Raw genomic sequence first — 24,459 nt, 5'->3', positions numbered from 1 at the left:
ACTAGCACACATTCTGAAAACAATACAGCAAGAGAGAGAGGCTCCTCTCCACACCATAAGGTTTCTGACACTCTTTGGAAATCAAATGCATTTTTTTGGGATCAGATCCACAATTAAGGGTATTTCAATTGCCTGAAGGAGCTCTAAAATATAATAATCAAAGTTAAAGACTTTGAGATGGAGTGAAAAAGTAAAGCCAGGACTCATTAGAGAATGCAGTTGTATTAGAATTTGGCCTAGAGCAGCAGTGACCAAAATACTATTAAAACTTGATGATTATTGAACCACATATGTTAAAGTTACCTGCTATTTTCAGTCAATTTTCTAATTGTTGTGACATTAAAAATGGTTTTGATGGCCAAACCCTGCAAAGAAATGAAAAATGTACCACATCTTCTATATGAAAGAGTTGGGCATTCTAAGGAAAGTTTACAAAGCTGTTTAACATTTATTGAGGGGGGGGGAGTCTGTCCTGATGGTTTGTTTTCCATGATGTGCTTCCCTCCACCCTCACCTGCCATAGGACTTTTTAGGTTACTCTCTTCTGTATGTTTGTTCCATGACTAGGGCCACAACATTTTTTGTAACAACAGAGTTTATTAAAATTGGACTCAGCTGAGGACCAGAAACATCATTTAATGATAAAGAACTTTTTTTTTTATGCCAAAACTAGATTTCTCTGTCATCATTAACTACTTCCAGCCCTTGTGGCCCAGTGGGGTGACCTTTTTTCTTCTGCTTACCTGGACTGACAACTTGAAGTAGGCCAAACAAGGGGTGCAGCAACAAGGATGGCCTCAAGTGTAATAATACTTGGGGAGGGAGGTCAATCATCTTCTTTTCTCCCTTCTCTCTTTTCCGCCAGGTGAGGCCTTCTCCTGGTATTTGAGCCAGGGTTGACAAATGAGGGGATTTCTCCTCTCCCCCCCCAAAGCACCCTTCTCCCCTCTCTTCTTTCTTTCCCCTACCAAAAAAAGATGATCTGTGGGGTGGACTTGCATAAGGCAGGCACTCAGCTTCTGCCTTGGGAACCCTCAGGGAAACTGTCTTCTGGTCCAGGGATCTTCCTCTGGACATCCACCCAGTCTTCCCGCCCTAGATATATTCCCAGGGCTTCCACCAGACAGGACTCTAACCCTAGTTCTTCTACAGCGCCTCTCCCATACTCCTCTTCCTCCATCTCCCCTTTCTGCACAGCTTCATTTTTTTTACCTCAGGTTTTTCCTCTCCAGACTTCCCTCCTACCTCACCTGGTTCTTATATCCTCCTCCCCTTCTCCTCTAGAGGAGTGGTCCCCAACCTTTTTAACTCCACAGACTGGTTGGGGAAGGCGGGGCACCGCTCTCTGCTTGTGCGCATGCACGAAGGAGTGGGGTACGCTCACACGGACACGCATATGCGAAGGGTATGGTCACTTGGGGTCACTCGCACGCACTCGCGAAGGGGGCACGGGTGTGCACTCACGTGCATGCACGAAGGGGCTGTGCAGGGGCATGAGTGCATGCGGGGGGTGGGAGATCTGTCTCCACGTCCTAATCCATTTTAGAAATGACGGCAAACCTGAAAGCCATGCCAATTGAGTTTCAACTTTTGGTCATATAACCAATAAGCTACAAGGCAGCATCAACAAAATACATTAGTATTTTAAGAAAGATTAATGGTTGCCAAGAGATACCTCTCAAAAGGACACAAAATATTGGGGACATTCTGACTAGAAGAGAGCTCAGGGAAGGGCAACAAAGACATCTTAGCAGGAGGAACACCCTCATATGGTCAACAACCATGTGCATTTATCACCAATATACATGTACAGTGACTGAGCCAGCAGATCACAACAAAAACAAACAGTATACTTTGAGGAAGCACTGTTGTGTGATATATGCTATCAGATGCCCTGTAATAAGCTTTATATAGGAAAATCATTAATGTGCCCTTAGAATGCACATAGGTGATAAACTCAGCAATATCAGAAATAAAAGATTACCAAACCTTTTGGTTCGTCCTTTTAGGTATTATAATCATTCTTTGAAAGATCTATGTTTTGGGGCTATAGATGTTGTCTACACAGATAATGAGAAGGTTCTGTTGAAAAGAGAAACAGATTGGATATTGGGACATTGGTCCCCCAGGCATTTAACTGATCTGGGACCCAGACTGAAAGATGTTTTCATCATGCATTGCTAAATCATTGTCTTAAATAAAAGGATTATAAATGTTATTTAAAATCCTTCGTAATTTATCTAATATGAGTATTATATCTCAGTAAATAATGAAAATGATAATGTATGTCATTGTATGTACCATGTAAAAGGGACGTGGTGGCCAGCGGGTTAAACCACAGAAGCCTCTGTGCTGCACAGTCAGAAGACCAGTAGTCGTAAGATTGAATGCACGCAACGGAGTGAGCTCCTGTCCCTTGTCCCAGCTCCTGCCAACCTAGCAGTTCGAAAGCATGTAAAAATGCAAGTACAGTGGTGCCACGCTTAACGGCAATAATCCATTCCAGGAAAATCGTCGTTAAGCAAAAACATCGTAAAGCAAAAAAAAGGCAATTGAAACGTATTGAAAACCTTTCAATGCGTTCCAATGGGCTTAAAACTCACCATCCAGCGAAGATCCTCCATACGGCAGCCATTTTCGCTGCCTGTATGGCGAGGAATCCGTTCCTAAACACAGCGGGGAGCCTTTTATTTACCCGGCGGCCATTTTGAAACTGCCGATCAGCTGTTCAAAAATCATCGTTTTGCGAAGAATCGGTTCCTGAAGCAGGGAACAGATCATCGCAAAGCGAAATTCCCCCATTTAGACCATCGTTTTGTGATCGCAATTGCGATCGCAAAAAGATTGTTGTAAAGTGGATTTGTCGTAATGCGGGGCAATCAAAGTGAGGCACCACTGTAGATAAATAGGTACCACTTAGGTGGGAAGGTAACAGCGTTCCATGTCTAGTCACATTGGCCACATGACCACGGGAATTGTCTTCGGACAAAGGGTGGCTCTCTGCCTTGGAAACGGGGATGAGCACTGTGCCCTAGAGTCGGACACAACTGGACTAAATGTCAAGGGGAACCTTTGCCTGTACCTGTGTACTGTGTTTCCCTGAAAATAAGACAGGGTCTTATATTAATTTTTGCTCCAAAAAAACGCATTAGGGCTTATTTTCAGGGGATTTTTTTCCATGTACAAACATCTACATTTATTCAAATGCAGACATGTCATCTTCTGGTTGTTGCACAATGGTGGAAGGCGGGGTTTCACATAACTAGGGCTTTTTTGGGGTGGGGCTTATATTACAAGCATCCTGAAAAATCATACTACGGGTTACTTTCAGGTTCGGTCTTATTTTCGGGGGAACAGGGTATTGTATAAATGGTCTTAATGTGTCCAACAAAATGTCTGTTGAATGCATTACAATGGTAACCAATGCACTGCCACTCCTTGCTTCTTTTGATTAGCCCATGAGGAAGACCATAGATTGATTTGGCCAGTTTTTGAAACAGAATAAGCCCATTTTTTCCCTACATCCTGCGACTTAGTTTCTCCTTCATACTTGGGTCCAATAGATGTTTTGGCAACTGTGGCCTAGTCTTGCAGCTTGGCCAAGCCACTGGGTAAACAATGACTCAAGAACAAGCTGGAACTAGGTGCCACCACCTGCCACAACTCCAAAAAGATCTACTCACCGGCCACTCCAACACTGGCCAGGGAGTCCCAGAAGGCCATTATAAAATTATTCATAAGAGGAAACATGGGGAAATAAAGCCTGAAGAGAATTTTCTGAAGAGAATATGTACTGAAGTACGTATTTCAGTATTTTGTGTTGTGCAGTTGATTTCATTGACTTGGCTGAACTAATCCTGAGCTTTCATTTGGACAGAAATGTTTAAAAATATATTGGAATATAACCCTGAGCATTTTCAGAAACCTTTCCAAAATTGCTTCTCACTTCATGCCAATGTTTGTATTCAATTTTTCCTTCAAAAAACAAGCTGAAAGCAGTAGTCATTTTGAAAATGAATTTTCACTAGTGGGAAATGAACTGAAAAGGACACTTTTCGTTCCTGCAATGCAAAAGCCAAGTAATTTGTATTTTAAAAATACAATTTACTTAGTAAGCAATACAGTGAAAAATATTTTTCACCATATAATGCAATTTTGTACTTAAAATCGACTGAAAGTATCCAGATTTCCAAAATAATCACAGTGTACATCCTATGACAAATTATCATACATCCTGTACCAACATTTGGTATTTCTAGCCATAGATGCCCATCCCTAATCTTCTATCACTGAAGCTCCAATTCTGGTTAAAATTCAGTTTTTCAAAGTTTGAATCTGAGGTGATTCACTATGTTTTTTAAACCCTTGTACATCATTAGCAAACTGAGAATCACCATTCACTGAATACTTTTTTGTTCTTTTTTTACCGTCAACATGCCTATTTTTCCCTATTTCTAGCAACCTCAAACAATTTCAATTTTGGGTCTAATTTTAAAACATTTTCACATGAAGCATTATGCCTTTGTACTAAATGATCCCCTTTTTGTTGCTTTCTTCTCCCTTTTATATGTCACTATTGGCCAATTTCTGTTATAGTTTTTGTTCTGACATTCTGGAAGGCTGGGAAGATTGGCTTGTTGTCTTCGTTTTAATCAGATATTTTCTATCTTTTAAAAAGACCTTTCATAATTCTATTCTAAGTTTAAATGTCTAAAAGAATAATTGTAGCAACACAAGGAGTTGAAGAGTGTTTGGAATGGGACTTATTAATGTATGACCTTTTGCAGCAGTATACTACATTTCTGTGTTCTTCCTTTTGCACTTACCTGTTGTGTGCGCCTTGGGGTCTCTATGCAGAGAAAGGCGACATATAAATAATTTTTCAAACAAAAATCCCTTCACATTTGGCATTGCACGGATAGCTCGGATTAAGCTTCTAGCTTTTTAGCCACAGATGTGCAGCCAAACTAAATAATATGTTTAGTAAATTTTTCAAATAGACACCCCCTCAATTAGTGGAAGGCAACTATTTCCCATAGCATATGATTCCCCTCGCTTACAAATCTTGCATTTGGTGTGTTTTGCATTTATGATTGGACAATGGATGGTAAATATGGGTGATGAGGCAGGTGTTTGAAAAACCCCACTGTGGGAAATAGATTAATTATAGAATATATCCCTTTAATGTCTAGTTTTACCTTTCATCTTATGATTCAGATTCAAACCTAGGATTTTTTGCCTTCCACATATGTGTGAGGCCAGAGCTACCTGCTTGCGCTCTCCTTAGCTTTGTATTGCAGTAAATTCTTTCTTAGAGGTCTTTAAGGCTGCCTTTTTATGAAGGGATCTCAGCAAGACTAGCTTGCATGGTAGCAGAAATTTATACACATACTGTATCACTGGCATAATGTCTAAACTAGGAAAAACCAGAGGAGGGGAATAAAGGCATTCAAAAATGCATTATCTGAGAATTATTTAAGGGGATGAAAGCAAGCTTATTTTCACTTCTTCTTGATTTTCAAAGTACTCTTTTATTTCTTATACATTTAACATTTGCTCCTAGCACCATGAGGTGGAACAAGAGAAAAGCCTGGACTGATAATGGGAGAACCGCAGGCATTTTAATCCAAGGTTGATTTACTTAGAAGAAGGTCACTGGAGACTTTTAGAACTTCAGTAGAATAAGGTTTATTTACACGTACATCAAGCAGAGCATAAGAGTGGGGTTCACACCATATTAACTCCAACAGAAATAGTTCCCAGCTGATTTCTAAGTGACTCGCAGAAAAACAGCATTTGATTTTCACTAAGAGCAAAGGAAACCTCTCTGTCTCTTTCAGACACAGTTCTAGAACTACCATACTCATGCTGTTTGACCTCCAGAGATTCAGCTAGCAGATTTCTTATAGGAAGACAGAGAAATCTAGCAGTCATTTTCCTATGACAAAAGCTGCAGCTGACCAAATGAACCTCCTTTTATTGCCAGAGTGTGAAAATTGTTGGCTTAAATCCTCCAGTTATACAGTGGAGAAAAAATCTAGACAGGGACCTGCAGAACAAATTATTAACGTTACCCTCAAATACACCACCCATTATTGTTTGGTTCGTTTTACCTCAACTGGCACGACAGTCTCAATAGATTCAGTCAGAGACTCTGATGTTGAAAAAGAATGAAAAATGTTTCTATTTTACTCACAAATCTTCGTACATATAGTATGAACTGAAGCTCCAATTCTGGTTAAAATTCAGTTTTACAAAGTTTGAATCTGAGGTGATCCACTATGTTTTTTAAACCCTTGTACATCAGTAGCAAACTGAGAATCACCATTCACTGAATACTTTTTTTGCTCTTTCTTTACTGTCAACATGCCTATTTTTCCCTATTTCTAGCAACCTCAAACAATTTCAGTTTTGGGTCTAACTGGTTAACTTCATTATTTGATTAACTGATTGGTTACATAAGCATTTCATTCAGAATCTAATTGCTGACTCCATAACTGTCAAACTCTAACATACTAGCAGAACACTTGCTAACTGACGCAGAGCCCTGCCCTGAGTTTAAAAAAAAAAAGACTGAAAATGAATCGGAAGTAGAGAGGGAACAATTGGCTGCTATTGTGTGAGTGACATGAGAACCCAAACTTCCTCCCATCCAAACCTCTTAAAGACATAATATGCAGGTTGCTATAATTCCAACACCTTTGACACAGACATATCCTATCAAGTTATAGTCTTATAATTTACAGGAACAATTTTTCTGTTTCAGCGGGTCTGTGAGCTTTCACCATCCAAATTGCTGAGCTATTATACAGGAAGGTCGTGCAACTTCCAGGGTTCTGTGGACATGCATGCCTATATTTGCACCTTGGTGGACCTCCAAATATATTTCTTTTATGATCTTGGTTTGGTTTGGTTGAGGAGGTAGTGGCTACAAAACAAGCTTGCTCCTTTGCACCCTCTGGTGGCCAAGATTTTTTGTCAGTAGAGTGACAATACAAAAGCTCTGGTTCTTGAGGAAATTGTGTTACCGCTTATAAGCTGCTTACCCAGCCATATTTCTATCTGTTTCCATATTTCTATCTTTTCCAAAGAAAAGCCAACAAAGTGCTGTCATTCCTCATGGGATGCCCAAATATGTTTACAGTCTGCATGTTCTTCAGGGAGGTTCTTCTGTATCCTCCAATACTTTGATGAACCGCACATATCAAAGTACTGTATTGGAGGATACAGAAGAAACCTCCCTGAAGAACATGCACACTGTAATCATGTTTGGGCATCCCATGAGGAATGACAGCACCCTGTTGGCTTTTCTTTGTTAGAACAGGAAACAGATAGAAATTACACCATGATCAGATCCACACACTAAGCTCCTAGAACTCCTTCTGGATTAGCTGGGTTGGAGAAGGGGGTGTCAAAGGATGAGATGGTTGGACAGCGTCATCGAAGCTACCAACATGAATTTGACCCAACTCCGGGAGACAGTGGAAGACAGGAGGGCCTTGTGTGTTCTGGTCCATGGGGTCACGAAGAGTCGGACATGACTAAACGACTAAACAACAACAAACACCAGTTTTGCCCCAAAGTTTCTGCTTTACAATTTCCTAGTCTCCAAAACGGGAACTGTAGCAATAGGATTGTTGTAGAGCAGAGGTGTCAAACTCAATTTCATCTTGGGCTGCATCGGCATTACGGTTGCCCTCAAAGGGCTGATTGTATCTGTAAGTCTATATAAATGTAAGAACAGGAGTGGGCAATAGCGAGGACTACATTTCCCAAAGTGCTGTATGGTAAAGCAGCTGCACTTTCTGACTCTTCACCGCTTGGAATGCTGGGATTAGAAGTCCCGCTGGGCAGATTCCCAGCATCCTTGTGGAGCATTATGGGTGACCAAGTAAGTGCCTGTGTATTGTATATCAAATGGCCCGGCGGGCCTTGAGTTTGACACATGTGTTGTAGAAGAAGGAGGAAACAAGAATATTACTTCTATGAAATACAAAACAAGGAAAACAATATATATGCTTGTTGCTCCCTCGAGACACCATGTGCTGAATTCATAAACAGACAGAGGCCACAGCCTAACTCTGCCTGAGTCATATTTACGCCACAAAGAAACCATTGAAACAGGTTAGCAATTACCAGCTGAAGCCCCATTTGATTTCATTAAGTCTTAACCATGTTTAACTTTTTTAGATTGCAGCTCTGGGTATTAACTCGCATTTCCAAAGAGTAATTTTATTCATTTTTGCTCGGAATCCCATTCAGCCTTTCCCCAAACAAATTCCACAATGCAATCTACAACAATAAAAATAATAGAAATCAGTGCACTATAATAACCAGAAATTATACTCTCAAACAACAGCATGCTTATGTTAGTAAAAGCAGCTAAACCTCTCTGCAACTGATATCAGAAGGACTGAAATAAGAAAAATATTACTAGGCTTGGATAAAAATTTTAAACAGGATTTAATACAGACTGAAATCTAAAGTTGAAATGTCTTGTGGATTAAAAGATGCTAGTTTCAAAGGGCAAAACCCACCAAATTCATCCTCTGGAAGCATGCACAGAAAAACAGTCTAGTAGATTGTTCCCCATGTTTATTAAAATAAAAGTAGTATTCCCACTGCCTTTGATATGAAATGAAATGCAGTCTGAGCTGAGTTGATTCCAAATCCATTTCTCTTTCTCTCTTGATCAGTAGCTGCAAGTTCCATGCTAAAAATAGCATGACTATTTTAATTAAGAATTTACTCAGACATAACCCCAAATCCAGTACGGAAGGAAGCTTGACAACCGAGAAAATGAGATGTATGCTTCATTTGTCAACCTTCACAACTACTCACTGTGGTTAGATGTTGCAACAGGTACGAGACATCAATCATATCTGCCAGAATAAGAAGTCTTGTAACAGCAGCCAAGAGAGCACGTGCTACTTGGACAACTGCCTCCCTTTTGGGCAAATAACAAGGATCATCTGTGAATTTTTTCGCTGCAGTTTTTAGGCTTTCACCTGCAAAACAAAGACACAATAAATGCTGCACTTCATCCTCCCATGAGTAAATTCGTAAGGCAAAATCATCAATATTGAACAAGTGATTTGGAATCTGCTGCCCGAGATGCCGTGCTATGACTGAAAGGAGATTCTTCACACGTAATGACTCCTTGCTGAATTTGATCCTTGACCTGTCTTCAAGTGAATAGCACTGCATCCAAGGAGATATGCACTAACAGGAAAATTCTGCCTCTGGTGTTCGGTCTCTTTGTGTTTGATCCTGTACAGAAAAACAGGTGTGGTTATAAATTGACGACTAAACATATTGTGGAGGATCCAGAATTCAGAATTTCATTTGTTCTCCCTAGCTTCAGAAGCTAATAAATTAATGGGGGGGCAGGGAAATAATCTAGAAAATGTTTATATACTATCTGACAGTCGTTCCCAGATTTATGTTTCTGATCATGGTTACCCGGTGGCTGCTCCTAAACTGTGGAATGCACTCTCTTGAGAAGCCAGGTTGACCCCTCTCCCTCTTGTCCTTCCACAATCAGGCAAAGACCTTCCTTTTCAAGCAGGCTTTTAAGTGGGGCTTTTAGGAGCGTCGTATATTTTGAATTTAGAGATTTGTGAATATATTTGAAAGGTTTTTCAATTATGGTTTTAAGATTGTTAGATGCCTGTTTTTAGTATAGTTTCTTATACAGTTTTTAATTGTGATTATTGTTTAGTTTTAATGGATTATTAGGAGGAGAGTGGCAAATAAATAAATAAATAACATTTCCTGCCTTAAAAAGAACTGGGGGCAAAACTACATTTAAATGGCAAACCAAGCCATATTGAGACTTTTGAGGAAATAACTTACCAGGGAGAAGCACATTTTTATTCAGGATTGTAGCCCATCAAGTTCCCTAACCCTCAGAGGTTGCTCACCCCTGATTAGAAGTACCACTTCTGATGTTCTAGTCGATACTTTTCTATCAGCTGAAATCATGAAATTGTTCTGCGCCTATGGAAAGATGATGATGTCTCCAGTATATAATTTTTGGAAATTAAACACACTCCTACATCTATCCTGCAGCTCTCATGGGCCCCATGTAATTCATTTCATCATGTGGAAGCCATGGCACTTGTGAGATGGTAGAAGGAAGTCTTTAAATACAAAAAACTAGCACTTCTGGAATGAGATTCCCAGTGGCCATGGAGTTTGATTTTAGAGATCAAAGGTAGCAAAACACTGCAATGCATTGCTACAACTAGGGTCCTTCAGCAAAAAAAAAGTTACCTACTGTCTTGCACTAAGAGGAGGGGTATTGTTGCAGACTTCAGACAACTAGCAATGGGAGCTTACAGTGTTATAAATTGTGGATGAAACAGCTTTTTGTGTGATCAGAGGAGGCTTCGGACGGCCTGGTAAGGTAAGGTGCTGCTTTCTGCTTTTTAAAGACTGTTCTGGGTGGGTTTTGCAGCATGGTTTTGGGCTAGGTGGTGGGATTATGTTTCTGTGCTGTGATGGGTCTTGCAGGGTTTGTTTGTTTGTTGTTGTTTTGGTATGTTTTTCGTATGGGTATACTGTGTATATACTTACAATGACAATAAATTATTATTATTATTATTATTATTATTATTATTATTATTATTATTATTATTATTATTATTATTATTATTATTATTATTATTCTAAGTACAGGAGCTCCCCAGGGCTGTGTACTAAGTCCCTTCCTTATTCCCTGTACACACATGATTGCACCCCACTATATAATACCAACACAATTATTACATTTGCGGACAATACGACAGTGATGGGGCTGATAAATAAGAACAATGAGTCTGCTTACAGAAAGGAAGTACGAGGGCTGATACTCTGGTGTAAAGAAAATAATCCTACACTTAACATTAAAAAAACTAAAGAACTCATAATTGATTTTAGTAGGAAGAGAAATGTACATTTACCACTGTACATAAATGGTGAGGAAGTGGATAGAGTCGGTAGTTTTAAATTTCTTGGCACCTACATCTCAGAGGACCTCTCATGAACTATAAATGCCAACATGCTAGTGAAGAAGGCACAGAAGAGGCTGTATTTCCCGAGAAAGCAAGGAGTATATAATAGATCCTCAGTGTACCATGATTTGTTACTTTAAAATACACAATATATTTTTGCATATCTGGGAAGGTCAGTAACTATGCAGAAATCATATTTGATAGCCCTACTGTATTTCACAGATTAAAGTTAACAGTCAGTGGACCATTGAAGACAACATGATAACTGACCACTGGCAAATTTCCCATTCAGAAGTGCTTGCTGTACAATAAAAGAATAAGAAATTTCCTCTGCAGCCAGAGACCTAAACCAATGAGCTACCAGCAGTGTTGTGATCTTAGACTGACAGTGCTGGAAGGGATCATATAGATAATCATGTCCAGCCCTTGTCATACAGGCCTAGTGGGGAACTGAACTCCCAACCTCTGGCTCTGGAGACAGAGACCTAAACCCACCTTCAAACTGAAAAATATTGCTCCATTTATACCAATAGGATGCTCCCATTTTTTCTTTTCTATGTTTTCTGTTCCCTTCTAAGGCAAGAAGATCAAGGGAATTGCTGCCATGTCCTTCACTAGTTGGGGCAGGAGTGCTGCCGTGGCCAATGAGGGAATAACAGTTTGTTTCCTACCTGAAGTATTAGAAGAGCTTAAACCACTCTCAATCTGATGGCAGTTATTGTCCAACAACATGAGAAAAGCCAAAATTTTCCATTCCAATCACTCAACAAATGGTCCCTTATTCCTTTTCTCCACTTGTAGCACACCGTAAATTACAGATGTTGCGGCTACTTCAAACAATACTATAGAAATCAGAGGCCTTCCATTGTGAGTGCATGCCACAGGGAAAAACTGTTAGCTAGGGGTTCGCTGCAGACTCTTCCTAAAACAAATGGATTTTTAAAAATGTAGACTGATTTCTTTAAAGCATGTGCAATGCATTAACTGATAAAGCAGCAGTTTATCTGGAGAAGGATGACAGATGGTCTGACCCTATACGATGGGTAAAATTTTATGACCCTCTGGTTCTTTGCAAAATTACAATCCTGAGAATCATAATTTGTTCAATAACTCTGCTTTGCAACAACAAGCAGAGGGGGGGGGAATGAAACTATCCCAAGTTTCCCCAGCCAAACATTTATTTTTTTTCATAGAGGTGTTTCACAAGAATAAAAGAAGAATCAATACATTAAGACTGTTTTCAAGTTGTATTTCCCTGGCCAGGGAAGAAGTACTGCAACTGCTGGCTGCAGCTTTGAATAATTGATGCAGGAGAGCTAATAGATTTGTTGGGCACAGAAAAAAAAATCACTGAATTTAAGGAAGGGGAAAAATGGGACAAGGGAGAACTGATTAACTTGGCAAAGAGAATTTATTACTGCAGGGTAGACAGAAAGGGGGAACTGAAAAAAGATATGAAGGAAAGCGAGAAAAGAACTGATTAATTCTGCATGCAAAATAGCAGAGTTCTTATGATCCAGGAATGAATGATAACAGACAGAAGGAGTGAAGTTTAAGATTAAAAGAACACTGTGTTTGTCACACAGTGTGGGACTGCAATGAAGGGGCCACATGCCCAACTATGATTGTTCTTCGGAATAAAAAGAAAATAATCCTTCAACAAAGACTCCTTAGGTTCTCCGTAAGTACCACTTGACAGGGCTAGCTCTAACATTAGCAGAATGCGGCAACTGCTTCTGGTGGCAGATGCTGGAAGGCAGCTGTCACAGCCCCTCATCCATTTTTTCCAGAATTCTCTAGTCTAGTCGTTCTCAACCACTGGTCCTCCAGATGCTTTAGATTTCAACTTCCAGAAGTCTCAGGCAGCCTGGCCAATTGTAACAGTCTCTGGGACTGGTGTACAACATATCTGGAAGGCCAGAAATGAAGAACCACTGAGTTTTCTTGGAGGACAAAACTGTATGTGTAGCAATGTCTGTCCTGCACCTCCTAAACTAGTCTACTGTCCTGGGATGTGCTGGAAGACCTGCCCCTTTGGCAGTGTTGAAAGACATGTTGCTTTCCTCTTAACTATTGTACTCTGAGTGATCTTCAGTGTATTCATATATATTGGCCTGAACTTGCACAGAGCACAATTATGGAACATTCCATTGCTAGAGATTTTGGTCGGTAATTCTGTTCTCCTCATACACATGTCCAGTGGCCTAGTCCTCAGTTCTACACATCTGACACAATGGGAGCTGCAGTTATAAACAACATATTTCTGTATATGCTGACATGGAAGGAAGGATAGCACAGACAACCACTCAAAGAACAATAGTTAAGTAACCTTATGGAAGTAACCTGTTTTCCTTTACTGTGACCTCTGGACAACACACATATGGTTTACGACTAGCAAGGTTACCTCCAGTGAGGAGGTAAAAAGAGACATGAGGAGAAAATGGAGGACAACACTGCCCTCCTAGGGGATGAATCTCTCCTGATCTGAACATGCTTGATGAACACTGACAGATCTGGGGGTCTTTTTGTTTTTGTTTTACTCTTTAAATAAAACCTACCTTTCCTGTATGTTTCTGTGACTTTTAATCACCCTGCAGCTTTCCATATATCTCCTTCCTCACCTATTAATGTATACAATATATCATTTTATAAAGTTCCTGCTGGCAATCCTGTAGCATTCATGCTCGGTGTTATAACAAAGTGGCTGTTTTTCCCTTTTGAAAGGCCTTTTTTGAGGATCAATATTTCAGTCCCTGAAACTTGGATTCATTCCAAATAAAAACAGTAGGTGAGGCCAACCATTCTCTTTCAAGATAAGCAAGACTGGTCTTTTCAATGTATGTGATCTGCTTTAAAACTGGAGTTGTTTGGGGTTGTCTGTTTCTGAATGGGAGAGTTAAAACAGGTTTTTTTTTTACTTTTAAAAAAATCATAAAAGCCTATTGTCCAAACTTCCCCAAATTTGGCACAGGGGAAAAGGATTGTTTACTAGAATTGTGCCAAATGTAGTGCTGATCCAAAGCCCAGCTTCAAAGTTATATTTTTTTATCTGCCCACATTTTTGGAATTGCCTTGTAGAATTTTGATTTGCTCTGCTACACAACATAGCTACATTCTCATGGAGCTATCATTATGTGTAAAATAGATGGTGTAATAGATTTTGTGAATTGGATAAAGTACAAGAGTCCTCAAGCACTGATTAATGAAATGGTAGATTTCAGAGTGATATATGCATTCATAATATTATTAGTTGGCTGATTATCTACATAAATAGGAACAGGAGCACTGATTGTGATTCAAAGTCCAGATTTTATTTCATGAATATTGAGCTTTTGTGAAGTAAATGTAGACAAGCAATGAAGGATGCAAAAGACCATTTTATCCCGGGGGGGAAATGAATGTGTCCTACAATTAACAATAATCATTATATTAAAACATCCACTACTAAAAGTATATTTTAACATGGGCAAACAGGTTTTGATTTTTAATCTCAAATTCAATCTCCTTGTTTTTTTAAAGGAAAACAGCACAACCCACTTTAACAAAACCGTATATACTCAAGTATAAGCCGACCCAAATATAAGCCAAGGCACCCAATTTTACCACCAAAAAACTGGAAAAACGTATTGACTCGAGTATAAGCCTCGGGTGGAAAATCCAGCAGCTACTGGTAAATTTCAAAAATAAAAATAGATACCAATAAAATTACATTAATTGAGGCATATGTAGGTTAAATGTTTTTGAAGATACTGCCCTTCTGAGCTGGGAGACACACTTCACTGCCTGCAGAGGGAGGACTCATACTGGATGCTGCACTTATTTACTGCTCTACAGCTATATAACAAGATGGAGGGAGACGGAGGATGGAGGAGGAAGATGGAAGGTGGTTACATAGAATATGCAGAAGGAGAAGGATGGGAGTGTCCTGGAAGCGGAAATGCAGTGTACTTAACCTGGGTCATCGGACCACCCGCAGAGGCTGCAGGCGCCCGTAGATGAGTGGGGGAGTCCGGAGAACACCTCAACTGCGGGGGAGAACATGTAATTTTGACATTGACTTGAGTATAAGCTGAGGGGGTTCTTTTTCACCCCTCCTTTAGGGGGTGTAGGACAGACATCACTACATTAGCATACTCATGCACCTTTTAACCTTAACTTCACACCAACTAAACACAAGTGAACACAATTTAAAAGATAACAAATACAACTCCTCCTTTAAAAACTTTTTCTGCCAATAGTTTTAGTTGTTAAAACCTGCCCTTAAAATGCCTTCCTGATTTTATTTAATAATTTAAAATAATTTTAATAATTAATATATTCAATTGCATTTTAGTATAGTGACTTATTGTCATTTTATTGTTCTCCATTTTATTTTTTAAAAGAACCCATGAATAGAATTTTAACCATGAGCCATACTACTATTCCTAACAAATGTGTCCAGATTTTTAAAATTCTTTTAAGCCTCCTTGGGTCTTCCTAGGGGGAAAATGAGTTATAAACAAAACAAAACAAAAACAACCAATTTGTCTGTTACAGAAAAACTAGTAAACAGACAGACCCTTATCTCCTACTGTTGTCATGTCATATTTTCCATTTTCTGAAAATAAATTCTACCATCCCAATGTGTATATTTGAGAAACTGAACTTTCATTTCCCTGTACATTCTCTTACTGTTGTTAAGTAGAATAAAGTCACAGATGAAGTCTTTCTTCACTTCTGTCAATTTTTTTCCTCCCACTGCTTTCCAGCAATGTGAGCCTTATAGAATGAAGAATTTTCCATTAAAGGAAAGGTAATAAGGGGTTATCTTGGACTTCAGTTATCTTTAGTGCCAGGGTAACTCCAACAGAGAACATTCTATTCATTCATCTTCGTTCCATTCACACTTCCTATTTTTCACTCTCGACTCTATGCCCATGATAAAGTCAATTTTAACTGAATAAGCCACAAGTGACTTAACTCTTCTCGTTATCTCCTGGTATCAAGTGCCTGGTTTAGACTCTTTTCCATCTGAGAAGTCAAAATTAAACTCATCCTTGATCCATTATTTTAAATCACACACAAATTTGGAAGGTGGGAAAATAGCAGCGCCTTCTACTGCTTGAGTGCCTATTTTACCTATCTTCATGGTATGGCCACCCCTACCTGGTGTACCCACAATGTCCAGATGGACACTGTGACTAACCCATAGCTCCTTGCTGTAAGGCAGGCTCTATGAAAAAAGGAGCATTTGCAGTAGTGAAATTTTATTATTTTTACTACTGCAGTGTCATCTATGTACATGATATCTGATGCTCCAGCTGCCCCCTGTAATGGATTCACAGCTGCCTTCTACAATGGTTTCACAGCTATTATACATCTGGACTCAGCAACAACTGCTCACTGTTTTATTCCTGGGAGTGTATGCCAAAATACAGTGAATTCCATATTTTATTTTTTAGAAGAACCGATGAACAGAATTTTGACCATGAGCCACACTACTACCCCAACAAAAGTATCCAGATGGCATCCAGTAAAACATTTTTGAGACTTAGGTATTCTGGATGCAAGTACATGGCAGGGAAAAAATGTGAATGGATACACTGTGAAGTTGTACCCAGGATGACATTTTTCCGAGGGTTAATTCATTTCACAGGAGCCAGTAGAGAGAAGGGAGGAAATCAACCCTGTTTGCAGCTTGTTAACCATTTGAATCCTCTCCTTCCCACACCTGGTGCCCAGGTTTGCTTGTTTCCTTCTTCCCTTCCCTTCCCTTCCCTTCCCTTCCCTTCCCTTCCCTTCCCTTCCCTTCCCTTCCCTTCCCTTCCCTTCCCTTCTCTTTCCATTTCCATTTCTTTCTCTTTTTTTCTTTCTTCTTTTAAAGGTTTGCTGCTCTAGTGCTAGAGGGGAAAAGGAGAATAATGAATTGGCCAAGAGAGAAAGGAGGAAGTTTATCAGTCAGTTTTGTTTCTCTGCTCTATCTCCTACAAATCTGGACAGCCAGAGCAGAGCTACCTTAACAAGCTGGGAACAAGGCTGACTGAAAACTTCCTCCTCTCTTTTCTGATTCATCACTCTCTCTTTTTCTCTTTTCACCTAATTGTCATAATGCTAGGGCAACCATCCTTTTAAAAAAGGGAATTGGAGAAGGGAGGGAGGAACTTAATTGGAAAGGAAGAGGAAAACAAGCAGACCAAGGCACCAGATATGTGGAGGAGAGGATTCAAACAACAGCCAATTTCTCTGCTGTCCTGCCTCTCTCACTACTGCTGTAGCTGGGCAAAACGGCTTCATATAAAATGGCTACAAGTCCTTCCACATTGATTAAATGATCACATCATCTGAGCTGATGTGAAGGCATTAGATTCCAAAAAAAGTGCAAGCCCCAGAAGAAGTGGAAAAAACTACAGATTTGGAGTTGGGAACTCCAGGCTGATTTGAATGGACTTTTACATCATTTAATCAACAAAAAATATTGCAAATTTGACTGTTCCAGTCCTGGAGCATTTCTCACATAATGTGTCGTTATAGTTACTCCCTCTTACAAACTGTTTGAAATGTAACATGGAGAAGGCAGGAGTGCTGGTTGAAAGACAAATATGAATAGCTGTGCTCTGTATGCACAAGCCCTTGTTCATGTATTGGATATCTATCAGAATCATAGCCAGTGTTTCTTTATGACCCAGTCTATTCTACCTATTTTTTAACTAGAATCTATTCTAACCATGGCCAGCCTTGGGTTTGAGTTCAGGACACCAAGTTGAGGGCTGGGGGCATGCTGGGTTGAGAGGAGCACCGAGCTCAATGACTGAGCACCAAGTTGAAAAAGGCACCGAACTGAGCTGAAATTGATACCAAGCTGAGTTCAGCGTCTGTGTATTTTGAATGGAGTGTCTTCCAAAAGACGCAAATTGATACAAAACGAACAATATTAAAAATAAAACTTGTGATAGTTCTGCTAGGTTGTATGTACAGTGCAAAAAATTTGCCTTTTTCAACTCTGGCATAGTGCCATTCTCAGTGCATAACCACCCTCTGAGAAGCACACCACCACATGACAGATTTATCACTGGAATCCCAAGACTAGAATAGGAATGCTCTGAAAGCAAAGCAGAAAATATTTATTTATTTATTTGTTTGTTTGATTTATTTGATTTTTACCCCGCCCCTCTAGACCATGTCTACTCGGGGCGGCTTACAAAATAAAACAGAACAGGAAATAGCTGCCTCTTCAACCTTTACGCAGGTGTAAAATCCTGGGAGTACCAGGGCCTATTACACTACTATGTTTTGCAACTCAGTACAAACCATACAAGAAAGACCAGCAGCCTGTGCTCCTATAAACCAATGGACATTGGTCTGACTCTCTGTAAGGGAGTTGCCTCCAGCACTGCTTGCTAGGTCATCTGATCTTACCCTGCACCATATTGAGAGCCTATTCTCTTCTGCTGGGTCTCTGGTGGGTACTGAGGCTGTCTGGGCAGCTCAATGTTGGGGGAGGGAAGCTGAGGGATGGGAGCCCCCCCAGTGAGGTAGTGAGAGCAGATCTCTATAACCAGCTGATGGGGATGAACAGAGAGGGAGAATAACGGGAGGGGGACAACAAAATGGAGAAGTCAGAGTTGCTGGGGGTGAGTGGCCTGTATCAGGCCTGGTCAGCTCGGAGCACAAGAGCAGAAGGGGAAACATGGTGGAGGAACAAAAGAAGACCTTGCTCAGGGAAGGAGTCTACGTTATGCCCTTATCAAAGATGCCTGGAACAGTGTTCTCATTGAGCTCTGGCTCCCACAAAGAAAGGGTCAAGGTAGGTTTTTTTTAAATTGATTCTTTGCCAGCCTCGATCAGGTGCCCAGCACCTCTGAGATGTGCAACCCCAGTTGAATACCCAACCCCTACTGCAACATAAGAAAGGTGCAGGAGGCAAAAGTACCTGAAAGAAAGGCAGCAGGGTCTCCAGGAGAGTTGCCTGATGGTACAAGTAGTCAGGAAGTGTGAGCTGATCCAGTTGGACCACAGAACTGAACTGGGCCAGGCCATGTAAACCAGGGAATTCTAGGATTATAGGAAAGGCTCTGTTTTTTTTAAATTTATCCTTGCTCTTTCATCACAATTACAATATTTATTAATCAGAGTCTGCCAATCCATCAAACCTTGTTCTAATATCTTTTATTGGCAGCATCATAAATAAAAACCTTAGGTAAAAATCTTCATTTTACATAAAGCAATTCTACCGAACTGTAATAATTTTGCGTGTCTGTGTTCTGTGCTGTCAAGATGAAACCGACATATAGCTACCCTAATAGGGTTTTCAAGGTAAGTGAGATATTTAAGGAGTGGTTTTAACTTCCTATTCCATGTGTTTTTCACTTCATATTTCAATGCATAATTTGTTTTTCTTTTTAAAAAATGTTTACAAAATTTTAGCAATGTCCCAGCCGTGGGTTGAGATGGTGGAGCTCACGCTTTCCCATGGTGTTCATCAGAATCTTGATGCGTTGTTCAAAATTCTCATAAAAATAGAGACTGTTATCTTAGACTGCAAGATGCAACTGGATCTTGGCATGTAATTGTAACATAATGAGACCTCTCCCTGAACCATAACAAAGTCATTATTTTGCATAGATGTATGTGAAGCAGAATAATGTCACTTAGAAGCTGGAGTGATTGGTTTAAATCATTGGTGTGCATTCAGTCTGGTAAAGAAAGGAGTACACAAAATATTGTTGTGCTTTAGGTCAAACTGGCAAAAAATGTATCCTTGGGAAGCTAGAAGGGAGGGGATATCTGCTTATTAGCTAGGTCTGCCAGCCAGGTGTAAAGAGCCAGATGCAGGCTGACAACTGTGTTCCATTGCTACTCTTGAAGTAAGATCTGACTGTCACTCTGGTCAACTTCTGTGTGCATTTTATCCTTCATCTCAGGCAATTAAAAAAAACCCAGCTAGTCAAGAAGTGATGCCTGAAAGACATTTGTCAGTCATATGCATATTGTTAACAGGCATATACATATACTGCCATAACTGACTCTGTGTTATATACCAAGAAGCCCCAAAAGGAATGTACAGTAACATAAAGGAATAAACGGAAGGCTACCACTAATAGGCTGTCCTTTTAGAACAGGTAAGAAGAGCCCATGCAACAATTTTGCAGCTAGTCTTGCAGACCTTATTCACTGACACTTGTGGTAGGCCATGTGGTAAGCTTTCAAACACCCCTTCTACATACCACAGTTACACTCAGTGAAATGCTACTTTATATGCCTTTGTCTGCTTTGAGTAATAGTCATCAATAGATTAAAAATGTCAAATCCCTATCTTTCAATTTCCTTTTCGGATTAAAAACAAACAGTATCTGAAGTATCCAAGGCTTGTTCCTAAGTGATTATGGTATTTATGAGTTAAAGTTTATCTAAGAATTCACTTGAGATACGATAGCGGCTAACTGCATCGAACACTGACAAGGCAATAGATGGAAATAATACAAGCTGCAGCTGTTGTCTCCAAGGCCATATATAGGCTGTAAGTAATGGAAATAGATACCAAGCATTTGAGCTATGCGTGAATCGCTCCTGCCTGAGGGAGGAGGGGATGGGGAGAAATGCACAAGTCATTATGTTAGGAACACGTTGCATTGCTGTCCAGGTTTTACAGTAATTAAACATCAGTCGCAATAATAAGTAGTTAATTAAATCATTGTTTGGCATTTATGGTTTAAAGCTTTTCACTACTAAAATATTTCTTCCTTCCTTCCTGTCAGAGTCACTTTTTTCTCCATGCGGTACCATCCACAGGCTTTTGTGAGCCACTGCATACAAAATCCAATAATGATGTTTTTTTAAAGGCTGTGGTTATGGAAATATATTTCATTAATGGAAGCATAAATATTTCACTTTTTAATTAAGCATCACTAAGGATAAGGGGGTATATAAACAGACCCCAGAAGTAAATGTCAGAAGATCAGCAGGAATATAGTCTGATTATTTTTTTCTTTTTTTTTCTTCTTTAGTGAATCAGTAGAAGTAGATTGAAAATATTTCAATGTTGCAAACTATTTCAGGATTTTTAATAGTAAGCAATATTTAAAATGCTTTTAAATAATACATGGGAAGAAAGATGGATCATGGCACACCACTTCTGATAGTTCCCCTTTGCTTACATAATGACTTTTTATAAGATTTCCCCCATGTTCCCTACTATCTTTTAATCCATATTTAAATGTTCCACACAAATGCACCAGAGACAAGCTTTTACGTAGAATTTGGTATCTGAAACAGGAGATTTTGCACAAATAAGACAAGTGAGTCCTGAAGCCACAATTTTGGCAGCTAATGGATTTTGTTGTTGTTTAATCGTTTAGTCGTGTCCGACTCTTTGTGACCCCATGGACCAGAGCACGTCAGGCCCTCCTGTCTTCCACTGCATCCCGGAGTTGGGTCAGATTCATGTTGGTAGCTTCGGTGACACTATCCATCCATCTCATCCTCTGTCATCCCCTTCTCCTCTTGCCTTCACACTTTCCCAACATCAGGGTCTTTTCCAGGGAGTCTTCTTTTCTCATGAGATGGCTAAAGTATTGGAGCCTCAGCTTCAGGATCTGTCCTTCCAGTGAGCACTCAGGGTTTATTTCCTTCAGAATGGGTAGGTTTGTTCTCCTTGCAGTCCAGGGGACACTCAAGAGTCTCCTCCAGCACCACAATTCAAAAGCATCAATTCTTCGGTGGTCAGCTTTCTTTATGGTCCAGCTCTCGCTTCCATACATCACTACTGGAAAAATCATAGCTTTGACTATTCGGATTTTTGTTGGCAAGGTGATTTCTCTGCTTTTTAAGATGCTGTCTAGGTTTGTCACCGCTTTCCTCCCCAGAAGCAGGTGTCTTTTAATTTCATGGCTGCTGTCACCATCTGCAGTGATAATGGAGCCCAAAAAAGTAAAATCTGTCACTGCCTCGATATATTCCCCTTCTATTTGCCAGGAGGTGATGGGACCAGTGGCCATAATCTTAGTTTTTTTATGTTGTGGCCATAATCTTAGTTTTTTTATGTTGAGCTAATGGATAGTAGTAGACAAATATTAAAAAGGAACAAACAAATACTATTTTGAGAAATGGTAAACAAAAGTAACACCAAAAACATAGTCAAAGCAGTAAGGTACAACAATACATTTAAAAAACCCCACTCAGGCAGCCAGTCACTGAGGAAAAGTTTGCCTGAAGATAAGGATTTTTGTCTGCTTGCGGAAGGACAGCAAACTGTGGGAGGGAGTTCCAAAGTCTGGGAGCAGCAACAAAGAATGTCCCCTCCTGTGTCCCCATTAGGCACACCTGTGAAAGAGGTGGGGCTAAGAGAAACGCCTCCACTGAGCAGATAAGATGAAAAGTAGACAAGCTTCTGGGTCAACAGGACTTTCATTCAGGCTTCATGCTACACAGTTGGAAAGGCTAAAAAAAAAAAAAAAAGAAAATCCTAAAAAGCACCCTAACCAGATGTTGCCTCATCTGGATAAGAACTACCCGGACATCCTAAAAAGATGCCTGCAAATTACATGTGGCAGCAAAGTCATGAATATAAAATTACCGAGGGATCACTGGACAAATGATACTATGATATCCCATTTGTCTAGTAAACTATTTAAACTGGAATAGAAGTTCATATTATTATCATGGCCAGTACAAATATCCAGTGCTGTTGAGCACCTGTCTAAGTCCATGTCCCTATTCTATTCCCCCTTCTCACTGTCAGCACCCTTCTGATGTTGGAAGTCAAGTAACTACCATTTAGAAAACTAGATTGCATATTACAGGAGTTGTCCTTCCACTTAAAATTAGTCTAAACATTCCCTATCTCTGCTGGATTTGATTACATAATCTTTATTTCTACAATGATACACAGTGAATCCAACAAATCTCCACTGATAGATGGTGATTCCAACAAATGTACCATTAAGGGGCAAATTCATGTTGGTAGCTTCGGTAACACTCGTCCTCTGTCGTCCCCTTCAAAGTACAGTGGAGTCTCGACTTAAGTACGGCTCCACTTACGTACTTTTCAACGTACGTACTTCTCCGGCCGCAAAGTTTCCCTTAGACTTGCGGCCGGAGAATCGACCTATGGACCAGAAGGGGGAGGCGAGGAAAGAGCCAAATCCAAATTTGGTGCTTTCCCCGCCTCCTCCTTCCAGTCCGTAGGCTGCCGATCTGCCTCCAGATGCTTTCCAGGGCTTCTCCACCGCATCTTGGAGGTCCCCCCCGCCACCGCCGATATTGCCTCCGAAGCACAATCGGCGGTGGGAGGACATCTGAGAGGCCTCCCATGGCAGCGGGGAAGGCCTCCAGAGGTTCCCCACCGCCACCGCTACTGGGAGCCAAAGCATGCTGGGCAATTCCGGCCATGCTCGGACTCCTGGACTTTGTTCCGCCGCCGCCGCCAGGCTCCCAGCGGATTATAATGTGCTCTTTTTTCCATTATATGATTACAGATAATAATTTATCTTTTCCTTTCACACCACACTGCATTTTCTCCCAATCAGTTTAAAAATACTATTGAAAGCAGATGTAGTACACACAGATCACAAGCCCTGTAATGTAATTATATCTGCAGTATTGGATGGTGGGTTAGCAGTGAATTCTTAATTTTGCAAAATAATATAATCCAACATCTGAAGCCTATCTTCTCATAGAATTATATGGTCAGAAGACAGTTTGGAGGACATCTTGTCTCATTCCTGCCGTTACAGGAAATCCACTGCCAGAACAACCTGATAGGTAGACATCCAGCCACCAGGAGAAGGAGAATCCACCATTCTACCAGGCACCGTGTTCCACTGCCAAACATCTGCTGTCAGGCAGTAGCATCCCATGCTGGAAGCTGGCGTGAAGGTTCATCCTAGAATGGCAGAATGAAGCACCAACCTCTGCTTGATTAAGCTATTTAGAAAGTTAAATCAAAATTCCCTTTCTTGTAATTGGAAGATCACAGAATCTGTCCTACTCTTTGGGGTAACAGAAAACAATTTTTGTAGGAGAAAATTATCTGCTAGACAAGCCAGCAATTTCTTGGAAGGGCCAAACTTGGCAGAATTTGCCTTCCATATTTCTGCCTCTTCGTTCACTAGCATAAAACAAAAGGCAACAGCCGGAATCCACAGGCATCCCTTAAGGTTTATTTAACCTGCTGCAGCTAATTACAGTCTGGAGCATCTCTTGATCTTGTGCCCGCTCATGGCCCTATTGCACAACTGAGTTATGTCCTGCTACCTCATCAGTTACTTACAATAAGCTGTAAAAAGCTACACAAAACAAACACAAACACCACTAGGATTCTGGCCACTGTATAAAACTATAAGAGTCATAGCCACCATTTAACTAGTGACGAAGAAAATTATCAAAGGAAAAGTAGGAATAAAGCATCAAACTTTACTTAGAATGTAATGTTTTCCGTGACAGAAAATAAAACCCAGTTGATTTGCAAGAGAAAGACAATCAAAATTAG

General features: G+C 40.2%; 1 protein-coding gene across 5 annotated transcripts in view; it reads right to left on the bottom strand.

The window, feature by feature from the left end:
* CTNNA3 (catenin alpha 3) overlaps positions 1-24,459 on the bottom strand; it is a 1,002,073-nt gene that overhangs the window by 961,777 nt on the left and 15,837 nt on the right. For all 5 annotated transcript variants that reach the window (XM_072995177.2, XM_072995180.2, XM_072995179.2 and 2 more), the window contains one exon: positions 8,842-9,008. In XM_072995177.2, the coding sequence (XP_072851278.2) occupies positions 8,842-9,008 (167 nt within the window). The remainder of the gene's footprint in view (positions 1-8,841; positions 9,009-24,459) is intronic.

This window comes from Pogona vitticeps, chromosome 3 (assembly GCF_051106095.1).
Source record: "Pogona vitticeps strain Pit_001003342236 chromosome 3, PviZW2.1, whole genome shotgun sequence".
In the NCBI taxonomy this organism is placed as follows: domain Eukaryota; kingdom Metazoa; phylum Chordata; class Lepidosauria; order Squamata; family Agamidae; genus Pogona; species Pogona vitticeps.
This window is presented reverse-complemented; position numbering and strand designations above follow the sequence as displayed.